Raw genomic sequence first — 24,229 nt, 5'->3', positions numbered from 1 at the left:
TCAATTTACGGATCAAAAATGAAAAAAAAGAAAGCATTGCCTTCTTTACTATATCTTGTATTTATCGTACTTTTGCCCTGGGGAGTTTCTTTCTCATTTAATAAATGTCTGGAACTTTGGATTAAGAATTGGTGGAATGCTCGCCAATCCGACCGAATCATGGTAGAATGAGAATATACACCTATGGATGACCGAAGAACCAAAAGAGATGCATCCCCTAATTCGAATATCGAAAGCTCAAGTAAAGGTTTGCTTCTAGTGAAACTGAATAGTTAAGGAGGGCGGGCACCTCTTCCGTTTAGAACCTAAGCTCATTTTCGAGTACTAAGCATAGCATATATATTACTTGCTACGAGGGGTATTTCTGCCCCACTATACATAGCCAGATATTGTTTTTGAAGTGCTTTACTACCTAACCATCTGTTCTTTTAGAAATCATCTTTAATAAAAAAAACAAATTAAAACGAATTATATGGAAAGAAGTACTTTTTCGTCGCCATAAGACCAGTCCAAAAATAAGAATCCTCAGATTTTAGATAGTGCACGTGAGTCTAACGCATCTCCTCAGAATGCTTTTCCATACCCCCATCTACCATAAGTGGCTTCGATATTCATTTACCTGTCACCAAACAACATGACATATATTTTTCTTACTATCTCTTTGCCAAAAAGACATGATCAGAAATAATCCAATCGTCGTATTTTCTAGGTAATTGGAAAATGGAAATCATACACAGTTTACATACTTTTTCCCACATATAATTTCCTCCGCTCTTTTTATTACTTGTATAAGTTTGTATAGAAGGAATTGATTGGTACTACTGTTTGTCAGCGCATTGCTCTTAGCATGTGTTACCTTACGTCTCTGTCAGCTACCAAATTAACGAAGATGCTAACGTAACGACTATAGTAACTACAGCGCCAGGCTTTCACGCTTTGCCGGAAGATGGAGAACAAAAAACCACCACCAGTCCAGCTAGATCAGCTTTCAGCCCGACATGGCCGACGTGATCTCCTTGCCGGCCACCTCGAGCACCTCCTTCGCCCTATGCGCCAGCTTGTCGCAGATGTTCCTCGCGATCCTCTTCTGGAACTTGCTGCTCTTGAGCCATTCGATCCCCACCAGCACCTCGCACCGGCAGCTCGCCGGCTCCGACGCCGCCACGGCCACGCTCCGGATGTCGTACCGCAGATGGACCTGCAACAATGGCACAACCGCACAAACTTTACATTATGTAACTGTCCGCCCCGTTTCTTTGCCTGACTAACTAACTACTCCCATCCACTACATAGACAAAGCCACATGATACGACAGGATGATGGTGGACTCGGACGGCATCCACCCGAGATATAGAGAACAAAAAAGTTTACATACCCGGAAGTAGTCGCCGAAGGGGACGTTGTGCAGAGTCATGACGTCGTACACTGTCCACCCGTCGCCGTCCTCTGACGTCGACTTCAGCTGGGTGCTGGCCACCTCGCCGCCGAAGATGGACATGTAGCGGTTGAACTTGTAGCTGGCGTGTCGTTCCAGGACGCCAGGCTTGGTCTCCTCCCACGGCGTGGCGGTGTAGTCGAGGCACCCGACCCTGCTCATTGTTCTCGTCTCCAAGGGGCCGCCGTCGAACACACCCATCAGCAGATTTGCCTGCGGGATGTGCAGACAGTTAACAGAAGATCGCTGCGTACAATAGCATACTGACAAGCCAATTTGGGTGTTGCCTTGTCCAAGAGCGAGAATGCTGGATGGCACTGTCAAAAGGTTTTGTCCCAAGTCCCAACTCTCTCGAGCCTAGACCCTTCTGCTTCCCCAAAAGTTGAGGTTGACAAGATATGGTCTACTGGCATTGCTTACAGTTAGCTAAAATAAATTTCCTCTTCAAATCATCGGATATACGCATCCTACTTTTTGAACCAAGATAAAGACTGGTGACGTTTACTTCATTATAGACTAACAGCCCAACCCTATCATCACGAGAAAGGAAGGGAAAAAAAGAACAGAGCATAGAGAACTCACATCAATAGGATGTTCCACTGTATACTCCTTTGAGAGGTTCACATCTCCAATGCTCAACAGAGACTGGACGTCATCAAGATCGTTGTAGCTCTCATCATCTTGATCTTCTTCAAGCTTGGCCCTCTGCTCAACAGCTGACGATTTTGTTTTCCACAGACCAATTATGGTCCTACAAGGAAATAACTTTTTCATGAGAGGGTGCATTTTTTTTTTACACCGATGGAAGTACTGGAAGATACAAACCTACTAGCCTTGCTAAACGATCCAAATGAATGGAACTGGAATTTCAGCCTCCCCTCCTTATCCTGTGATTTGGCACCATTCTTCGCTTCAAGCCCGCGCCCACTCTTTAACGTGAACACCAATGATGGGGTGCCTACTGTTGTGAAAGATGGAGGTGACACTTCGACTTCCTCGATGTCGTCCCACAGAAAGAAGAATTTCGTTTTGTGCCCAAACAAATTGGCATAGAAACCAACTATTCTAGCTGACAGAAATAGCCTTCCCTGCATCACCAGCAACTACAAGTGAATATTCATAACCAACATAAAAATAAAGTTCACTAAGAAATGTGTTTCAGCTTATCGCATTCAATGCTATGTTTGATTTCATATCAGAGCTTCCAACTAAATTCTCAACCTATCAAAGATCTCCACAATTAATGCAACCTTCATTTTCTCCTAAAACCACACAAAAAATGTAATCCAGGGAGCAAATATAAAACATGTAGTAGCTCCGGATAATTTTACCTGCAATGGCAATTTCCTCTTTAAGGAGCATGCATAATCTGCTATAAGGAACTCTTCTTGAGGCAAACTGAAAAGCTTCTGGAATGTTGAATTTCTGTGTGGTGACCGAACATGTAACTGCAGTATGAGTATTTATGTGAATACTCGGATTGCCAAAATAGTTACTACTAAATGATATCCGCATGAAAGTTTATCGAGGAATACCTTCTTACCAACTTCCTTCTCCATCTTATTCAGATAGTCTCTCACTGATGCCTCAGGTCCTCTCGTATTTTCAAGAAATATTCTCAGATGTAGCTTACTCTGGCATGTTTGAGCTAGTTTTCCCTCCAGTGGTACCCATATATCTGCTAGTTCTGTTGATGTGTGTTTAAGAAAGTTAATTTCTGTGTGTCCCAGTGAGATTGCCAGGTCGAACGGGCCATCGAAATTGAAAACTTCAACATCCAACATAGCAGGTGGCTCTTCCATGGCATCAAACTCCATTATCTCTGCAGCAATCGTTCAGTTTCAGAACTCAGAAACCAATTAATCATACATCACACAAAGTTCCACTGTGTCCAGTGTGCTAACATGTTCTTATTTGGACAATGTGTGCTAATAAGTGAAATATACTAACCATTCCATTGAGGTTCTTGAGTCTGTAGTTGAACAGAGCTTGATCTCGTTATGCCATTACAACTGAACACAACATAAGGATCTACAGATCCGCAAGAAACAGGCGGCAAGCTCGTAGCCTCTAACAGAGCTACTGTCAGTAGCCAACCATCACCATTTGCCTTAACCCCGTGATCACCTCCTGGTGACAAAAGGTGGTTTTAGAGGTAAGACAGTTATGATATTGAAGAATTCGTTTGCACGTACGATGCATGAGAGACACAATAGCTGCAAAGCTAAAACAGAGCATACCTCGTTTTATCCTTGCTTGTACAAAATGAGCTACCATATTCAGTAAACGCTCCATCTGAAGAACTAGTATGCCAGATGTGATCAGCTCTCCAAATGTGTCAGGTAAATCTAGACCACTGAACTCAAGACCCATAAGTGGGCCTGGCCTAGACAGAAGGATGTGCACAAGAACATACACTGCCATTATCACTGTCGAGATCACGGTAAAATTGCAAAAATACTTGTAAGCAAGTCTGATATGTGACGGGTGATCCGTCTGAAGTGGTGCCAACAACTGCTCTTTGTCCATCCCTGCAGAATCAGCTACTTTCACATGCCGAGACAAGATTTCTGCAAAACTTTCAAAATTCTCCTTGAGTCCATCCTTAACACTTCCCTCGATCATACTTTTCATCATGGTACTCTGAAGAAACTCCAGATTGTATGATACATTCAGATGTGTGCTCTCTTCACCTGACGACAACTCAGGGGATTGAGTCATCTTGTAGAGTAAAACAACCTCAAAACAGTTCCCAAATGGAACTTCCGGAGTGCGAACGCGAGTCATGATCGCAAAACTCTTGCCATCAGCTTTGAGATACGTCTGTTCCTCAATAGTTTTGATATCTTTCATAAGCTTCGTTCCGCCCTTGGTGTACCGACATGTCCTGGTTAAGCTAGGTGGATTCTGGCTCTTCCACGTCCACGGCTGCTCATCGTAGTCCATCGTTCCTTGCAGCTCACGCAGGTCTTTGGAGAACTGGGAATCAGGCCCAAAGAGAAGGGAGTTCAAATCCTTCGACTCCACGAGGTAAGTGTGCTCAAATATGGTGCCACCACCGAGATCGTCAGGCATGTCCGGTGCACTGCTTCCATCTGACTTCATGGTTTCCATTGCTTCTTCAAAGCTTGCATCTGGAACAGACAGTTCAGCGTCACGGCCATGTGCACTCTTTGCGGTTGGTGTACTAGGCTCTATCAGACTATCATCTTCAGAAACTGTACTGGAATTTGCTAGCGTCGAACGGTCAGAATCATCTAGATAGGTTTGTGCCACTGCAGAGCTCCTAGGGGAATCAACCATCACACCGTTTGCATCTGGATGTTCCCTATAACTTGATCTGTCAATTTCAACATCAGTGCCACTCCTGGAGCTCGAACAAGTCGACGAGTGGATGACTGTATTGTCATTGTTCTCTCCATAGAGTGAAAATGTGAGAAGAATTTTTCCTGGAAGGCAGACATGCAAAATAAAATCGTTATGGACAGACCATTCACCAACGGAGATGATAAAACAAATGCAATCATCAGACAAATCTCAACTCTCAATGGGAAGACCAAAATGGAACTGTCAATACACACAGCTTCTGAAAACTAGCACTACAGTTCACGGCAAGGCGTCAAAGCAGTAAAGCTGAGCCGACCGACATGATTATTCTATCACCACTACAAACCCCGGAGCTTAGTGTTGCCGTTCGGCGCGCGTCTCTCTCAGCCGTGAGAGAGACATGAAACTGCAGCAGCCGGTTATGCTCGGGGAGTCGGGGTAACACTTTCGAGTGACTTGCGAAAGCTTCTACCGACCTCTGATTCCGTAGGAGCACGCTACTCGATTCGGAGCTCGCGTGCGGCATTTGGCAAAGGCTAGACAATAGTACGGGTTATCGGCTTAGCGCGCCGACCGACCATTCCGAGGACGAATTCGCGCAGTTCACGGCAAAGGCAGACAAAATTACTACCAAAGCAACTGTTTATCTTAGAGCTAGAGAGAGGCGAAATGCGTGCACGCACCGCAGTCCGGCGCCGCGGCGGCGCGGCCCTTCCGGCGGTGCTTGGGCCGCAGCGTGAACCACGTCGGCGGGACGGAGCGCCGGGCCCCGGAGGCGGCCTGCGCGGGAGGCGGCGGCACGGGGAGCTTCACCCTGCCCAGCACCTCCCTCCGGCCGGCCCCGCCCTCCCGGCGCCGCGCCACCCCGACCTCCACCGCCTCGCCCTCCTCCGCGCCCACCTCGAACACGAACTCCTCGTTCCACGCCGCGCCGCCCGGTTCCGCCGGCTCCACCGCCCGCGTCCGCGCCCTCTCCCTCCCCACCTTCACCCGCGCGTAGACCCCCTCGCCGTGGCCGTGCAGCGGCGGCGCCGGGAGGCCGCGCGCCTCGAGCACGCAGACGTAGAGGCGCATGGTGGCGAGCTGTCGCTGGCAGCGAAAACGGTAAGATCAAAAAGCGGTAATGGGGAGGTGGACGGGGAGGGTGGTTTAATCTGGTGTGGGTTCTGGGCTTGGGCGGGCGCCGTGACGTGGCCCGTCAGCCGTGGGACGGGGCACGCGGCGGGGGAGAGGCGCGACACGCGGTGGCAGGAGTGGAGGTTGGGACGCGGGGGCGGTCCGCGCTGGCCCTGCTGCTGGAGTGCTGGGTACGCAGTCTGCGTGGGGAAGGGGAGAGTTTCTCAGTCGCCACGGCCGACGCGACGACGGCGATGACTCTTCTTGTGCTCGCTCTTCTAGATCGCCTCGCTACGTCATGGCACCGGCACGGCGAGCCTTATCTCTGTAGTAATGTAGATGCTTTGCCATAAATGGTGATGGTGCTTTCAGATCAAACATTAAAATTGGATCGCATGTTATAATTTTGACTGAAAACTGCTAGTTGATCTACCCTATCCTACTCGTCGTTCTCTCGGGCGCTCGACAACCCCACCCCGTTGTCGTCTCCCTCATTATTCCGCTTATCCGCCACCACTCGGAGCCGCCGCATCCTCTGAAGCCCCACGAAAAGAGCTTGGCATTCCACCACATCCTCAAGGAGCCGTTGCCGCTCCTCCGCGAAAAAGCGGTTGCCCGCCTCCTCTATCGGCCCCCGTAGGATGGAGACATCGACGACGCAGCGCCGCTGCTCCTCGTTGACTTCCTCGCGGGCACAAGCGTCATCATCGGTCTTGACTCGAAGGACGCGAGGATGGCCCTCTGCTCCGCCTCCTTCTCCTCCAGGTTAGGCCCGTCATTGCTCCAGCCGTCGAGGGCGTCGTCATCGTCGTCCGCCTCCTCCGCGACCAACGCCACTGCTGATATTGCTCCGCGTCGAACACCGCGTGGGCCACCTCCTCCTCCGCTGCCACCCGGACAGCGTTAGCCCTGAACTGCACAATCAGCATCGCGACCTCCGGGTCCTCCTCGATGACGTCGTCGTCGCCGAAAAACTCGTTGAACTGGGGAAACTCGGGAATGTGGGCCGGGGCGGTGGAGGCGGAGGTGGAGATGGTGGTGGAGGGGCCGGTCTGCCCGCCGCCGGTGCAACTCAGCATTGCGTACATGGTGGCTAGGCGACGAGGCATGTTTTCGTGAGGCGTAGTTGTTGGCAGCACGGGAAGAGGCGGGAAGGAAGCCGGCGGCAACGCGTGGAGGAGGCGTAATGCCGACAGAACATCTCGCTTGCTCCCTCTTGGAAAACATAGTCGTCATTAAGGCAAAGCTCTAGCGCTTCGGTTCATGCCGCTAACGAGACGGACGCGCTACTCACCGCGTCGCTTTTAGTTGCGTCCCCCCCCCCCCCCTAGCGGGAATGTGCTTATTGGAGCGGCAAACAGCGTATTGGATCACGCCGGATCGAAAAGAGCTTTGAAATGCAAGGCTAAGGGCGGTCAAGGGCGCGTTTGGTAGCCTGGGTCCGATTTGGGGCTCACTGGCGCAGTGGTGCGAGGGCACGTGCGCGTTCGGAACGAGCCACGGGCCAGAATTGGCCTGCATGGTTTGGGCAAAAATACCTTTTTGTTTGTTTGCCTGCAACCAACTCCAAATCTCGATGGAGATGAAACTACACCTGTTTGATGCCATCCAGGCAAGCATAAAGTCACATCAACGGGTAGCCTTACTATACTATCACCTCCCATCACACAGAAATCACAATTCATCACAGTTGTACACTTACAAAGCTACCAGTTCACGAAATTAGCCCTAGCTACTACAAATGGTAGTTCATATCAATACTCCCTAGCTACTATGAATCACGGGGAAGTTCAACATACGGGGATCAAATTGGGGTTCGAGAAACAGGGGATCAAAGGGGTTCTTCTTCTACTTCTTCACTTCTTCTTTACTTCTTCACTTGTTCTTCTCCTTCTCAAATAGTGGTGTTGCCTCTGGCTTCCCACATAGCGTTTGCCCAGTCTTTCCTCTTCTCCATCCAGGCTCTGCCTCCATGCCATGGCCGGTCTCAACTACATCAAAAGTGACAACCTCTTGGAAGAAGTCATCCTCGCTCCAGCCTAGGATCCAGTTGTAAAGAATGCAGCAAGCAAGGACCAGCTTTTGGTCAAGGACCTTGAACCTGTACTTCAATGCAGCAAAAGACCCTCTCAGTGGTGACTCTAAGGCTTGAATGTCTCAGATTGAACAACTCTTTCGCATTCTGAGATCGGTTCCTTGGAGTAAACTTGTTGAGGTGGTACCTTGTTTTCCTGAAGGGAGGTAGAATACCAGATTGGCATGCATATCTAGCATCTCGAAGGTTGAACTTACCCTCAGGGATTTGCAACCCATCAGGCCTTGACAAGCTATCAGACAGGATGTTTGCATCATGAGCTGAACCCTCCCATCCAGCAAACACGCATGTGAACCTCATATTGAAATCCACGGTTGCTAGCACGTTCTGACCGGTGTAGTGCTTTCTCCCGCGGAATGCTGCAGACATTGATCTTGGTACCTTTGCAGTCACATGAATACCATCAATAGCCCATTGCAATCCTATCAAACAATTAGCATACAGACATATCATAAGTAGAACGAACATGATTTTGTACTCACCCTGAAATACAGGAACCACCTGTAGCTATTCTTGATCTTGGGTGTTGTGTTTGTTGATGTTGGCTTGATCATTTCACCTCTGAGCTCCCCAACTGCGTACAACACATGCTGGAAGTACCGAGAGATAGTATTTGTGGATCGCCTGAATGTGCTATGGATGACTCCGAACCTCTGGTTATGACCCATGACATGAAGAAACATTGCGACTTGTTCTTTGACAGAGTTGTGGATGCTATCAACCAGCAGTCATCTAGACCTGAACGTTTTCACAAGTGCACAGAAAGGGGCTCTTCTCATCCGAAGCATCTGGATAGCCTCTACATCGTTGTCGTTGTAGATGTAGTTTAGGTTGGCCATCCTCTCCTAATCTCGTTGTAACATATGACAGGAGAAAAAGCAGCATGCCTAACTGCTCTCTTGTGCACCGTCAAGATCCAGGCTTGTATGCATATGATGAGTGTTGCGGCGTGATGCACAAACTGCAGCTGGTCGGTCTACTCAAACAAGAACTATGCATTACGAACGGTTTTATCAAACCCAAATAGTTCTACCAACATGAATCTAACACTACAGTAGAGCATAGGAGTTTCCCCTTACCTCCGTCATGGCAGACTATGGAGACAGCCGGAATTCGGAGAAGATGTGCGCAGGCTCCACCGCGGATGTAAACGATGACGCTGGTCCGGCGCCGGAGACCGAAGGGAGGAGCTCCTCATCCAGACCACGGCCAGGGTCAGATGCCTGCGGCCAGATCTGGGTTGCCACAGCCGCCGCCGGTGCGAAAATTGGGAAAGGGAAATTTTGGGAGGGGACTAATGAAGAGGGTAACCGAAGAGGGAGGTTACCCCTACCTTTGCCGCGCAACGCCGCTTGGATTTCGCCTTGGCAAGGCGAAGCGCCCGTACGAACAACATTGTCGATTTTCATCTCGCCACGGCCTATCCATGAAAAAACTGTCAAACTGGGCGTTCCTTCCGAACCCATCCCGGAGGTGCTTTAAAAACCGTGCGGTGCGACAACGCGGAGGAGCTCAGGAAACTAAACAGTTTAAAAACTGCAGGGCACCAAATCTCTTTTGGGAGCACGATTGAAGATGCTCTCATGAGCTTCAACAGATAGACAATGCTCTACGTGACATGTTTAGCACAGCTGCCACATACCAGTTGCGTGGAAGAACGCCAAGATGCTATTGGTGGGTGGGGCCTGAGATGACAACTTTTGAAGTACTATGATGTACCTTTCAAATGTTCTCTCACGGTCTTTCTTGCATTAGATCCACTGTAGCATTTTTTTTTTTGCTTAATCTATCGTTGGTCAAAATGAGCATAAGTGATCGAAATAATATCGCAACTGCGTCTCAGCCTCACAGCCGAAAATTACACTGTGTTCGATCGGAGTATTGCTCAAGGCTTGTTGACTATTAGTCTGCTAATATATATTGTAAAATAACAATCTAGAGTGGACAAAAGGACGTTAGCATTGCCATAACCCGTAAGGCCGTAACCCCAAAATAGGAATGTACATTTTGGCAGCAATCCAACACTCACCCTGCATAGAGGGCGTCAAAGGTTTCACCCAATCACAACAAAACTGCAACAGAACTATCTGATTTACACATTCCTGCTTAGAAAGAAACAGGTGATCATTGCCTTACCCATGAAGTAGCAGTATGCACCGCCACTCCGCCAGGCTTCAGTGCCAACAGCACAGCACAACAGATGACTGAGTTTATGTACGACTGACATATCAGCGTTCTCTAACAAAAACTAAAGAAGCATTGGTGGCTGGTGGCTGTAAATACAGTGTGGTTTACAGAATTCAGCGAGAACCCCGTAAAGATAAAAGCCTGCGAGGGCAGAACCATTAAACAAAGTACCAGGCCCCTCGAGATCGTAATCCTCAGGATCAGAAGCATACTAACATTCAGAAGCAGCACTACATGTAAGATTACATCCGACTGAAGGGTGATATTGTAAAACGAGGCAGTCCAAAGCTGCGCTAACTAACATCCACGATTCCAGATCAAGGGTGGCTATGTACAACAGGAGATCCAAAAGCGAAGTTCGGCCTGCAGTAACAGATTGTGATAACTCAGTAACACACGCGGAAACAAAGGACAAACCCATTCTAAGCCTGCAATTAAAAGAATTACACGAACAATTCATTATTGGGCAGCGTTGCGAAATAGGGAAAGATAGCGCACAGTGAAAATAGCTCACTTCGTCAGTGTCAGAAGATCAAGTGTTGCCCTTTCTCTTCTTTCTCTTCTTCGAGGAGCAGCCCGCCACATTGGCTGTTGGTGCTAGGGGTGGCACTACAGGTGGTACTGCTGCTGGTACTGCCGGGGCGAAGTGTGGAAAAACCATATGTGGGTGCATCGGTACAAAAAACATTCCTGGAGGCACAGCTGCCGACGTGGTTGCCATAGCCATCATTGCCGGTGGCACTGACATCGGTGTAGATGACGGCACCAACATTGGTGTAGATGATGGCACTGCCGCTGGAGCCATTGGTGTGTTTGCAGGTGTTGAGACTGGTGTGCTAATTCCTGCACCTTCAGCAGATGGCTTTAGAGACTTATCACCTTTCTTACCAGCAGAAACTGGGCTTTCTCCGGGCCTTTTCTCTTTTCGAGATTCCTCAAACTTGCGTACCTTCTCTTTAGCTTCTTTCATCACAGACAGAACATATTCCATTGCATCAGGATCAGTTGCTCCCATTTCCACAATCTCAGCAAAGTACTGGTGGCCATCATTGTAGAGATTGTCCACTTTATCTTCACGAACATTTTCCGGTGCACTATTCCCTGTAGCGTTTGCCGCTTTTGGTGAGATGGGAGTTTCCTTAGGTTCCTCAGGGCATTTGAAGTCCTTCCTCCACCGATCAAGAATGTATTTGGAAGGTATTAGCATCACAAGCTCTTGCTTCAAGACCGCAAGAGCATGGCTACACAAAATACCTTTAAACTGGAATGACCTGCAGATACACCACACTTCTTTCTCAGCATTGTTATACATCACTCTATAGTCAAACTTTCTCTCCTTCCCGATGACAGTCACAGTGTAGGTGACTATTGATCCATTCTTACTGACTTCAATGCAATTCACATTCATCAGCTGCTTTAACTGATCCTGAAACTTCTGAAACATATTGATCGTATAAGCATTTGCAAATTGCTCCTCAAACAGCAAACCAGAGAGGGCTTGTGGCCTTTGCTGAAACGAACGGAAGTCATCGTAGGCTTCTCGATCAGACCTAAGCTTCATAGCAGTATCAAATTGTTCAATAAATGTCTTTATTGTGGTCTCTGGTGTAATATATCCATCGAAAAAGGCCTCCAACCGTTCACTGCGGCGAACAGTAGAGATACCAGCCCAGAAAGTATCCTTCACATATGCTGGCACCCACTTTGCCCTCTCTTCAAACAAGGTTGTGAGCCAGCAATTATCATGAAGGTTGTACTGATTGACCATCTCAACCCACTCCCTCTCAAAATCAGCTGATGTAATGGTGTCATAGACTACCTTTTTCATTCTCAGGCTAATTGCCTCCTTATCCTCAACTCTTCCAGACATTTCAGGAAGCTCTTTCATTATATGCCAGAGGTTGTATCTGTGACGAGTATTCAGAAATACCTCAGAAGCTGCTTTGACTACTGGTCTTGAATGGGTGGTAATAATTGCTTCAGGTGCTTTATCATTCATACATTTTAGCCATTTCTTGAATAACCATGAAAAAGTCTCTGGAGACTCATCTCCCAGTAAACCGCATCCTAACAATACAAACTGACCATGATGGTTGATTCCAAGAAAAGCAACCAATGGAATGACAAACTGGTATGTCAAATAAACGGTATCAAAGCAGACAACATCACTGAAATGCTGATATGCAGCTCTAGATTGTGCATCGACCCAGCAAACATTCTTGAGACGGCCTTCATCATCCATGTCCCAGTTGTAGAAGAAGTTGGAATTCTGAGCCTGCATCTTATCGAAAAAGACTAATAGTGCCTCAACATCACCCTCTGCAAACCTCAGCTTCCCACACTTGCCAGCTGCTTCAATGGAATAATTAGACTGAGAGAAGGACCTCGCCATGAATTCTTTGTTTTGGTTGGGTGGCCTGCCTCTACCAGAATGAATCTTCGGATTCAACCTAGTCTTCGCATTGAATGGGCGGTGCTCCCTCTGCCAGTCAGGGAGATCCTTAAAACACATCATGAATCTGACCATTTCAGGATTACATGGGTGGTTATGCTCCAGCTCAACAAACACTACTTCCCAATGGTTCCCACTTGTATTGTACTTCACTACCATCATAGCTTTGCAGCCGGTCTTGGCAACAAGCCTTCTTCGAGCTTTCAGGCCAGGCTTAATCCTAGCAATGCCACCTTTGTAACAAACAAATGTTGCGCGGTATTTTACCCCATCAACACTATGTGAAGTTCGTTTTGAGACTCCAAAGCCTGCGCGGTATCCATACTCCAAGTAAGACTGGTATGCCAAATCAACCGTCTCAAAAGTCATGCCAACTCGAGGTTTGGGAACATCATGCTTAACCAAATCCAAGGTGTTATTCTCAAAGGATGTGGAGGTGTCAGTGAGTTGCTGTTGCAAGCTGCTCCTTGTATAAGGATCGCTCTGAAGGGTGTCCATCACATCAGCGCCCAGTAACCAGAATCCTGGGCCAACATAATCATAAGACATCAATAAGCATGTAAGAACTAGTTAGAATAATTGCTGTAAAAGAAAAAAAACGAGTTAGGACAGACTAAATAAATAAATTTAAATGCTTAGTTCAATTGTGTTCCATTTCTAAATCACTATTTCTAAGTTTGGCAATACAGCTGTTTTTGTTACCAAAGATGGCTAGGAGAATGTGAACAATTGCAAAATAACACCTTAATTGCATTAACAAGTAGATAATGAAAACATAGTTTGTTGTTCTCTTGGTTTCATTGACTGAGATAATGCAAGCATTGGCCTGGCGAGAAATGCATTCAGTAACATAAGTCACATAAATAAGAGGGATATTATCACCAGAAAGTAATTGGAAGAACGTGTCCACTGATATGGAATTTAGAGCATCTCCAGTCGCGTCCCCCAAACCGTCCCCCAAAGCGATTTGGGGCGCGCCGGACAAAAAAAGCGTTCCAGCCGCGTCCCCCAAAGCCCATTTTTGTCCGGCGCGGCCCGATACGGTGTCCGGCGCCCGAGCCCGTCCCCGTCCCACGGGGGACGCTCCGGGGACGCCGGACACAACGAAAGCGAGGCGGGGAGTGGCGGGGCCGACGCGTCGGCCGGCACGGTTAATTTTAACCTAACCGTCGCCTACCTCGCGACGGAAGTTATTCGCGCGCGGTGACACACGGCGGCATCTTTGCCTTAATGGCGACGGAGGGGCAGGCGAGACGTCTCGTCGGTGCTGCGCGGCCTCCACGCGTCGCCGGCGTTCGCACGCCACCGCCCGTTCCCGCGCGATCTTCCCGCCTCTTCTCGTCCGTTCCCGCGCTTTCTTCCCGACGCCGGCGTCTATAAAAGGTCTCCCGGCTCATCAATGGTAGCCACCACACCCCGCCGGCAACAAACACAGCCCTCGTCGCTCCACGGCCGTCTCCTCCATCACCGGTGGCAATGGCGAACCGCCCGGCGATGGCCACTTCCCTCCACCGCCATCTCCTCCATTGACGAGCCGGCAGCGGCGTGCGGCACTCGAGGAGGCACTCGAGGAGGAGGCCCGCCGGCGGCGTGAGGCGCAGCAGGCGGCGGATCTTGCGGCGTTCTCCGCCCTCGCCTCCGCGCGCGAGGAGGCCGCGGCGGCAGCAGCGTGGCGGGAGCAGCGGTGCGACACCGTTGCGGCGTTCGACGCCTCGACGGGACAAGAGGCGCGACGGCGCCGGTTCGGGAGGACATGGAGCGGCGATGGGCCGACGAGCGCCGGCGCCGGCCGCGATGAGCGGCGGCGCCGTTCCGTGAACGGCGTGACTCGATCGAGCGCCGGCGGCGTGAGTCGATCGAGCTCCGGCGAGCGGCGACGGCGGAGGAGCGTCGATAGCGGGAGTCGGCGCTTACGGCGCTATGGGGAGGCGGGCGGAGCGGTTGGCGGCGGCCGACGCGTATGCGGCTGCGATGATGGAGGCGCCAACGGATGTGGAGGAGGAGGCGCCAATGGAGGAGGAGGCCGAGGCGGAGGAGACCGAGGTGGAGGACGACGACGACGACGACGAGTTCGGCCGGTCCGACGACGACGCCCCGCACCCGGACGAGACGGCCGATCAGCAACGCGCCCTCGTCGAGTCCTTCGAGTCGGAGAAGAAGCTCCGGGACGACGCCCGTGCCCGCGAAGAGGCGCAGATTCGTCGCGCCGTCGAGCTCTCCCTCCTGCCGGCCCGGCGAGGGAGGGCGGAGGAGGACTATCGGCGGGAGCGGCACCGTCCGGCCACCGCCGAACGCAAGGAGAGGAGGCGCGCGCAGGGAGGAGCTGCGGCGTAGGGGAGGCGACGACGGGGCGGGGCCGTCGAACGCGCCGCCGGGCGGTCGATAGCCTAGGTTTAGATGAAATCTAGCCGTTTTCATTCAAACTTTGTAATATATAATCAAAATTGAATGAAAACCTTTATTTTCCTGCACAAATATTCATTTGGGGGCGGCGTTTGGGGGACGCGGCTGGGGAGCGACGTCCCCCAAACGCGGCATGAGCAAAACACGTCCCCCAAACGCTCAATCCGGCGCGGTTTGGGGGACGGTTTGGGGGACGCGACTGGAGATGCTCTTAGGTGCCTAAACCTAGCTGGGAAACTCCCTGCATTATCTCAGCTCGCACAGAATGTTTAGCTTCTCACTGGATGAAGTACTGTAGTAAAGTCGAGACCAAGCGGCAGCTGCTATTAGAATCCAGTGGGCCACGTGCTACAAATTGATGAACAATAGGTTGTGAACGGAGAATCACAGGTACTGCCCAAGAATTAGGGGAAGCAAAACTAGGGCTCGCCAACAAAATCCTAATAGCACAACAGCGTTGCCACTTTGTTCTCCTTGGGAGATCGAGGGTAAACCCAGGGTCAGAGCAAGAGCTACGCCGGCGCTGTTGCTGCTACAGAAGACGGTGACGGCGTTGGGGGCGGAGAAGGGAGGGGGTCGGCGCAGATGGAATCCGTACCTCACGCACGCCGGAGAGGGGCGCCGCAGTGGAACCCCTGTAGCTTCGCGTCAAACCCTTCCTCCTCCCATCTCATGCCTAGCCTCGAGCGCGAGGGCGAGCACGGCAAGGAGGGGGGCGGTCGTTCCTGGCCAAGCCCTCGTAGCCCCAGCACTCCAGATCGAGCTTCTCGAGCGACCGACCGGCGACCGGCGCGCCTCGCCGTCAGCCCTGCCCGCCTCTCACACGCTCGTGGGATTAGTGGGACTGTGGAAGCAAAGGGGACTCTGCAATCTGCTCGCGGGGGAGAGAAGGCGAAGGCGGCGGCGTCAAAGGGTCGCCCTGCGTCTGTGTGTGGAGGTCCATTTGGCCGTAGCTCAAGCCCGGCTCGCAGCACCACCTGGTTGGACCGGTGTCTCGCTACTTCTCGTGACCTCAAACTCATGACTAGCACGAACCACGAGTCAAATCTAATAGTTTGAATTATTTTTCTTAGTTGGTCTCCAGTTAAAACTGAAAAAATCTTACTGCAACTCAACTTGCAATTAATATACACGAATCATGATGCAATCGGACATTGTATGATTAACTGAGCATGAACTTAGTTCTCAGCTAGCAAACCATATCAAATTAAAACTAATTTAACATGTCCCCCCTCGCATCATTTACCTTAATTTTTTTTCCACGAGGAACCTCTAAAATCCCTCCCCTAGCTTGTAATATCGATAACAATGGTGAGGGATAGAGATGAATGACCTGAAGTGAATGGAATAGGTTTTTCAAATTGTAATCTTTTTACTCACAACTTTTTATACAAAGATGATAGATGATAGAAACAATTTATATGATGATAGAAATAACCGATAAATGTGGAGACAAAGATGTATCTCGTTGTTCAATTTTTTTGAAAAGAAGCTAGTTACTGTTGGAGAGGTACAGGTTACCACGAAAGACGATCAAACGCTACAAAAGCCCATCATGTTCTCCTTGAGCCTCCTCCAAAAAGTGAAAAGCACACACACACTTGAAGATGGTGAATCATGACTTGGCTTGGTGGAATCTGGATCTCCTTTGTCAACTCCTCAAAGTGATTTGAATTTGGATGAGGAAGTTGGGAGATCTTTCGAGGTTCTCAACAATGAAGGAGACAAGGATACTGCTTTAGAGAAGAAGGTGTTAGATTATTAGGCAATTTCGGTGTGAGTTTAATTACCGAAAACAACATCACAGACGCACAAGCATACTTAACCACACACATCATACTAAGCACATACATCGGATCTGAACATGGAACAAGTAGCAGTGCAAGGTAGGAGAGGAAAAGCATGTACTTCGCAACCGGGGAGGTCCCACCACCATGGGAATCGTTGATGTCGCCCATGGTGTAGTCGGATTTGTCGAGGATGCAGTCGAACCGGCGAAGAAGAGCACGAACAGCAGCGAGCAGTCGCGCCGAGACGCTCCCCAAAATCTTATCGCCCGCCTCCCGGTGCAGAATCTCGACGAACGGGGTTTTGGAGGCCTACTCTCCCGGACGGCTGTGCACGCAGTCGCCGGGATGGGGAAGACTAGAGAGTATCGCAGCAAAAGGAACTTCATCGTGAGAGAGGCAGACGGCGAGCATGCACATGCATGTCGACACGTGCCCAACTCAGTTGGTGCACCAAGCAAAAAATTAGGCTTCCTTTAGTGTGTCTCGAACTCGAGTCACGAAACGCGACGTGCGTGCGTGCGTGACGAGGCGGGGCGGGCGGAGGAGGAGGAGTGCGCGAGGGCTCCTTCTATTCTCACTCACTTGGAAGGACTAGAACAGCAGCCCTTATATACCACTACATCTCCCTCCCAACTAGCAATGTGGAACTAAATTTTGTTCCCAAGGCTGCTCCCAAGCTGCCAACGTGATGAGCCTTGAGATTTCAGAAATTGTAGACTACATGGACTATCTTAGTGGGCTGCGGCCCATCTACATCTAACAGAAGGGGCTTCTTAAAAAGGTCCACATAAAAAGTAACCGTTTGGACATATCAGTATGATAGAGGAAGGTAATGCTAAGCTGTGGATTTTTTTTTTTGAGAAACACAGTACAAACGCAGACGCTCACATACACGCGTATACACTCACCCCTATGAACGCACACACGCACACCCTACCCCTATGAGTGATGGCCTCAGTAAATCATGAAGAATTCATCTCAGTCTTGGTTACTATGTGGTCAATCTGGTATGCAAGAAGAAAGGCAATTTTCGATGAAGAGTATCAGAGCCCATTGTCTACTTTCAGTTTCATCAAAAACTTTCTGAGTACTTTGGTTTATACTCAGGAAGTAAAAAGAGTAACGGAGGCTAAGTCTGTTAATCAGGTCAGCTCCGTCAGTAAAGCAACAAAGTGGATTGCCCCGCCACCAAATATGTGTAAGATCCAGGGCCGGGCCAGCAAAATCCGGGGCCCTGTGCAAAATTTTAAAATGGGCCCTATTCATTACATAAATATAAATAATGAATAATTATAACACTTATATATGTCGTAGATGTATGTTTAAACTGAAGAACTACCCTCAACACCCATATATTCTGACCAACGGTCCAACCAAAAAAATCTACAACTAATGGTTTCGATGCATTTAAACTTTTTGGATTTTAAAACTAAGAAAATACTTTCATAATCTCAATAGAAACTTTCCAAACAAGTACATGTATATGGTAATATGGACAAGCTCATTAGAAGAACTACCCCACGAGAGAAATGCAGTATCACTATATATATCAAATTGCAAAATTTCTGATATATTTAAGACTTGAATTAGAATTTTTTTTTTCAAAAGTGGATAGTGTGATTTATACACCCACCGTGTCTAAGTTTTATTCAATACTAATAAAATGGATAATTAAGTTTATTTTGAAACCATAAATAATTAAGTATTTGTATCATAGGCATAGGCATCAATCTGAATAGGAAAAGGTTGGATTAAAAAAAAGCAGCGTGAGTCAGAAAAGAAAAAATTCAAAGAAAAGAAACGAGGAAAAGATGTCGTCAGGACTTGAACTTGCAACCTTCTACTTGCGTGCTAAGACCAGAGAGCCAATTGAGCTGAAAAGGTTTCCTGATAATTTCTGAGGTCCATGTTAATTTTAGGCCCCCAAAAATTTGGGGCCCTGTGCGGCCGCACGGGCCGCACTCCCGTGGGCCCGGGCCTGGTAAGATCAATGTTGATGCTGCCTTGGCAAAATCGGAGAACAAAGGAGCGGTTGCAGCTGTTGCTAGATCTGCTACAGGGGAGTTCCTGGGGAGTTCTTCAGTGACAGTTGAAGGAGTTTCAGTGCCAGCAATCCTGAAAAGCCTGGCGTGCAGGGAGGCCCTGGCCCTGGCATCTGATCTAAACCTGAGGCGAATAAAGGTAGCTACTAATTGCTTGGAAGTAGCAAATTGCATGCATTCTCAGGAGCACGATAGAGGAATTTTCAGCTGTATCACCCGAGAGTGTCAAGACTGGGAAAAATAGTTTGACGAAGCTGTTTTCTGCCATGAGGGCCGAGCCTCCAATGGCGAAGCCCATCGTTTAGCTCGTTTATCTACGTCCCTGGAGGTTGGAAGGTCTGTTTGGTTTGGAAATCCACCGATGAACTTATGTATCCCGTTTCAGATAGTTGAATAAATAAAGTGTGGGGACGTTTTTCTCAACAACAACAAAAAGTAACCGTTTGGAGAGATATGTCATATGCACGCTCGATTTTGTTCAGAATTCCGGACTATAGTCCGAATGGATTAGGAACTAAGAGCATCTCTAGCAGAGCCCGTAAAAACGCGAACCGAAAAAGTGGAGTTCAGTTCACCGAACCCGTGTATTCGGGTCGTAAAATGGCTGGCGCAGAACAGAGCCCGTAAACCAAAACTGTAAAACAGTTCTGCGTCAGCGGCTTCTGAACCCGTAAAAACAGGGTTTATGAAAAAAATTTGCATATGATCGAACAAACGACACAATCAAATGCAAACAATTCATGCATAGTTCATAGTGCAGACATCAAATGATACAATCAAAGCAAACAGTTCATAGTTCATCATCTCCTCTCACCACCGGCATCAAACCGAGGTAGGCCTGCTGTGACCATCATCGCCAGCACCTCCTGGAGTCACATCGCCACCACCAGTTGCCTCTTGACGAGCTAGTCTTCGTCTTGCCGTGTTCTCCGCCGAGCCCTCCTTCCACCACTCCAGTTGTTGCTCATTCATGTCCTTGGTGTTCATCATCATGATCTCCCTCTCTTCGGCCAATAGTTGCTTCATTGCTTTGGTCTTCTTCACATTGATCCTCATCTCCTCCAACTTGGCCTTGTTTCTTGCTTCCTCTCGGCTGGCTTCAAGTTTTGCAAGGCTCACCTCCTTCTTCGTCTCGATGATGACAAGCTTGGTCTCCAAAGTCTTGGACGCTATCACCTCCTTGGACTTCATCATTTGATCAAACTTGTCCCTTAACAATGCAGCCTCCCCCTCGAGCCTGAGCCTTTCCTTCGCCTTCTTGTTCCCCTCCGGCTTGTCAGCGTTCCGGCCCACCTTCTCGTCCCCGGTGTCGTCGAGCGCAACCATTGCAGCTTTCTTCGGTGCTACTTCTTCATCCCTTAGTTTCCACTTGGGGAGGTGCTGAAGCACATCAAAGCAATGACGCATGGTGAAGCTCTTGCCCTTGCTGCCGGCCATGTCTCTGTACCTCGCATCGGCAATGCGGTCCTACATTTGCAAACCAACAAAGAAATCGTCAATATGTCACCAAAGCGAAACTACAATTATACAAATCAAATATCCACTCACATATTCGTCCACAGTTGCGCCGCTAGGAGGATTGGACACCACTTGGTCCATTGATGCTGTCCGCCGGCTGCAGGCCGGTTTGATCGCGTCCCAACATCCTTGGAGGGATCAATACGTGCGATCGACGACAGGTCGGTTTGATCGCGTCCCAACGTCCTTGGAGGGATCAATACGTCCTTGGAGAGTTGATGTGTACCTTATTGACCCGTCGTCGAGCACGTCCTAGGCGATGTTCGCGGTGGCTTCCAGTGGCGGCGGCGGGGAGGGGAACGGAGGCGGGGCACCACAGCTCGTCGAGGCCTTCACTTTCGTCCTTTTCGGAGCCGAATTCTTTGGTCTCGCACGGGATACCTTCGGCTTCGTTGCCACCGCCGAGACATCACCGGTGGCCGCCGCGGTACCGGATTGCGGGACCACATGCACTCCCGCGCGCCGCCGCTTCACCCCACTTGTCGACGAGACCGTGGTTGCTACCTCCGTGGGGGTCGCAGGGGTCGTCGGGGTGGTTGGTGGAGCGGCGGAAGCTCCGGCGACCACGGGAGAGGGTGGCGGCGCCTGCGACGTAGCAACGGTGGCCGGCTGGGTCGATTCTAGACTCATCGGGGAGAAATCGGAGGGTGGTGGCGCAGAGGAAGGTGAGGACGCACAGATCGGCGGCGGCGGTTGGGAGGAGCTGAAAGTTCCCTCGCGCGTAAAGTAGGGATTGTGTTCGGGATGCGTTCGGTTCGGTCCGTCGGCCCCTACAAATACAGGCCGATGGAGCAAACCGAACGCAGCCCGAAAAAATATTTTTAGTTTTGCTTCGTTTACGATCACTGATCGGCGCCATTTTTCAGCCCGAACCCGTAAACTGGCGGTTATTTTTCGGTTTTTGGGCTCTGCTAGAGATGCTCTAACTTTGGCCGATCCAGAGCCTACCGGATCCACCTAATATCCTTCAAGATTCTTACCAAAACTTAGTACTCGTAATATGCTCTATTGCCTCGTTTCAGTTTCATATGCTAGTACCACGTTCTATACAACCCTCATTTTTGTTGCATCAATTAATAAAGATCGCATCATAGTCATGTTGTCTCCCTCATTTTTGTTTTGTTTTGTTTTTTCGGTTGCGGCACCATCTCCTACCGAGATATCCGGTGAAACGAGTGAATCCCTGCCCTGATACTATTATTGTACACGGATGTGATTTTATGATATTTTTTGTAGAAATACAAAAAGCATATCTTTGGATGATCTCTGTGATAAAGATTGGCAGTGAGCTTGGGAGGACAAAACCCACGCACGAAATATGCTCTTCTCCCGTGGCGTTAGGGCATCTCCAACCGGGCGACCCATCCCGCGCCCGCGCGTCCGGATGGGTCGAAACGGACAAAATCGCGGCCCAGCGCGCGGACCCATCCCTAAAACGGATGGCCGCGGCGTCCGGGACGACCCAAACCCGGCCCAAATCTTGGACGAGTTTGCGTGGCCGCGGACGCGAAAGGCTGGTCGCTCGCGTCCTCCCTTGTCCGCCCCCGGCCCGCCCGTCTGCCTCCCAAAACAGAAAACACTCCACTGTACTCCCAAAACCTAGAGATGGCCGACGAAGCGACTGCCGCCGCCACCGCCCCCGACACCACCGCCACCATCGAAGAGGAGGCACCCGCGGCCGTTGCCGCTCCTGCCGTGGAGGCGGCTCTCGAACCGGCGGTGGCCGAGCTCCCCCCGGGCCGCCGACGAAGAAGGCGAAGGCCGAGCTCACCCCGGAGCAGAGGAAGCTCGAGAGCAGGAAGAGGGCGACCGGCGCAGGGCGCCGGACCAACGGAAGAGGGAAACCGCTGCCGAGCCGGAGCGGCGGCGGGCGGCGGAGCGAGCTTCTCCAACTCCGGACGGAGGCGAAGAGCGAGTCTCCTTCAAGAGCAGCAGGCCATGCTATTTTACGGCCACCCGGCCGCTCGGCCAGCACATGATCATCCCCGGCACCGGCGCGGCCTCGGTGGGGAGCTCGGCCTCCTCCGTGACCCGGCCCCTTCCTCCAAGGTCAACCGCCCCGCCGACCGCCCTATTTGGGCACGAAATGGGGGCGCATGGGCGGCGGGCGTACCAGTCACGGGATGGGTCACCGGAGGTGGGCGAGTCCATGACGGGGCCGTCACCTTCGTCCATTGACCTGAACCGTGCGCCGGCGAACTCCAAAGGCCCGAAGAACCCGGGAGCCGGCTGCGACGTCCGGTGCACGCAACCTCGTTCGACGATATGTCGGCCGCGCGCGCGCAGCACCGTCCGCCGTGCAGGCCCCTCCGTCTTTCGCGCGGACAATGCCGACGACCCTTCCATATCCTTCGACACAGCAGGCTCCCCAGCCACCTCCCATTGACACACGAGAGGGCACGGCTGCTCGTCCCGGCAGCATAAACATTGAGGAGGAGCCGTTGTTCGGTGAGGGCCTCACACAAGCCGCAGCTGCACAAGCTCGAGGTCGCCGGGTAAGCAAACGAACCGCCAACTACACGGAGAAGGAGGACAAGGTGCTCGTCGATGGATGGTTGACCATCGGGCAAGATGCGTTGACGGGTGCCGAGCGGAAGGGGTCCGCATTCGGCGCCGGATCTATGAATACTTCCATGAACATCGCAAATATGGACAGGAGCCATTTGAGAGCGACCGCAGCGAAATATCGCTACAAAAGAGGTGGGGAGCAATTCAAACGGAGTGCAACAAGTTCCAGGCGGCGTATGAGCACGCGAGGCGGCTCCCCGTTAGTGGCATGGGTGTGAAGGACTTGGTATGATTCATAACCTCAACTTATTCATCCGATGTTTGCACATTTGTTTATCGTTGTTGTCTCGCTTTGCTCTAGGTGTGGCGAGCTTTGGAATTCTACAAAGCCAACAATGGAGAGAAGACCTTTGCCTTCCCTCATTGTTGGAAGGAACTCCACGGCACCCCCAAGTTCCGGGAGGGGTACGAGGGCTACATGGCGACCTTGACCGGCAACAATCCCGCCAAAGATGCCACGGTCATTGACCTTGATGGTGGGCAGCCTTGCGGCAGCTCCGCTTCTCGTGCAAGTCGTCCACGCGGCCACAAGTCAACCAAAGCCGACATGAAGCGTGATGCGTCGTCCATGCTATTGTATGGCACTTTGAAGGAGATGCATGCGGACAGAGAGGTGTCCACGGACAAGAGGGATGAGAGGAGGCGCCGGGAGAAAGAAGAGGACAGGAAGAAATTCTTTGATGTCCAGCAGAAGAAGCTTGAGATTGAAGAGGTCAAGGCGAAGACCAAAGCTAAAGAACTTGAGCTCAAAGAGAGAGAACTTGAGCTCATAGCAATGGCAAGGGCCAAAGAGGTGGAGCTGAAGGCGAAGGAAGTTGAGCTCAAACGCCAAGCCGAGGACAACCTCATCATGAACGCCGACTTGACCAACATGAGCGAGGCAAAGAGAGCTTGGTTCGAGAAGAGACGAAGGAGATCCTCGAGCGCCCAAATTGAGTTAGACAATCTCAATTGCAATTTTTATATTTTTCTCAAACTATGACACATTTTATTTGATTTATCATGGTACATTTGATAATATTGTATGGTATTTGATAATATTTTATGTTTCCTATATATTATTTTATGTTTACGAGATATTATTATATATCAAAGTGAATTCGTGGCCGGAGGACCTATTTTCCAAAGAAATAGGCCAAATGGCCAAATGGCCAAATGGGTGGCCGCTGCGTTGGGCGCAGGACGCGACCCAAACGGACGCGCGGACGCGGGGCTCCGTCCGCGCGTCCGCTCGGGCACGCAAACGGCCCAAAACGGACGCCCACGCAGTCCAGTTTCGCCCCGTTTGAGACGCCC

General features: G+C 50.4%; 2 protein-coding genes across 3 annotated transcripts; both read right to left on the bottom strand.

Annotated features, from left to right (window-relative positions):
- Positions 1-988: 988 nt before the first annotated feature.
- LOC124671824 (C2 and GRAM domain-containing protein At5g50170-like) lies at positions 989-6,966 on the bottom strand. Its single transcript, XM_047208150.1, has 11 exons — positions 6,711-6,966; positions 5,935-6,065; positions 5,446-5,851; positions 3,676-4,884; positions 3,386-3,565; positions 2,971-3,257; positions 2,767-2,883; positions 2,261-2,523; positions 2,018-2,186; positions 1,376-1,648; positions 989-1,198 (listed from the first exon to the last, which is right to left on the bottom strand). The coding sequence occupies exons 1-11, from the start codon at positions 6,964-6,966 to the stop codon at positions 989-991; spliced, it is 3,501 nt and encodes a 1,166-aa protein (XP_047064106.1).
- Positions 6,967-10,167: 3,201 nt separating this feature from the next.
- Positions 10,168-15,768, bottom strand: LOC124673822 (protein FAR1-RELATED SEQUENCE 6-like). 2 transcript variants are annotated; one of them, XM_047209861.1, is made up of 3 exons: positions 15,614-15,768; positions 10,675-13,136; positions 10,168-10,588 (listed from the first exon to the last, which is right to left on the bottom strand). In XM_047209861.1, exon 2 carries the CDS (start codon positions 13,108-13,110, stop codon positions 10,693-10,695), a length of 2,418 nt encoding a protein of 805 aa, XP_047065817.1. In that variant the 5' UTR covers positions 13,111-13,136; positions 15,614-15,768; the 3' UTR covers positions 10,168-10,588; positions 10,675-10,692. The 2 variants fall into 2 exon arrangements, with proteins under 2 accessions (XP_047065817.1, XP_047065816.1); XM_047209860.1 differs by having other exon boundaries at positions 10,168-10,523; positions 15,614-15,767.
- Between the last annotated feature and the right edge of the window lie 8,461 nt (positions 15,769-24,229).

Source organism: Lolium rigidum, chromosome 7 (assembly GCF_022539505.1).
Source record: "Lolium rigidum isolate FL_2022 chromosome 7, APGP_CSIRO_Lrig_0.1, whole genome shotgun sequence".
NCBI lineage: Eukaryota > Viridiplantae > Streptophyta > Magnoliopsida > Poales > Poaceae > Lolium > Lolium rigidum.
This window is presented reverse-complemented; position numbering and strand designations above follow the sequence as displayed.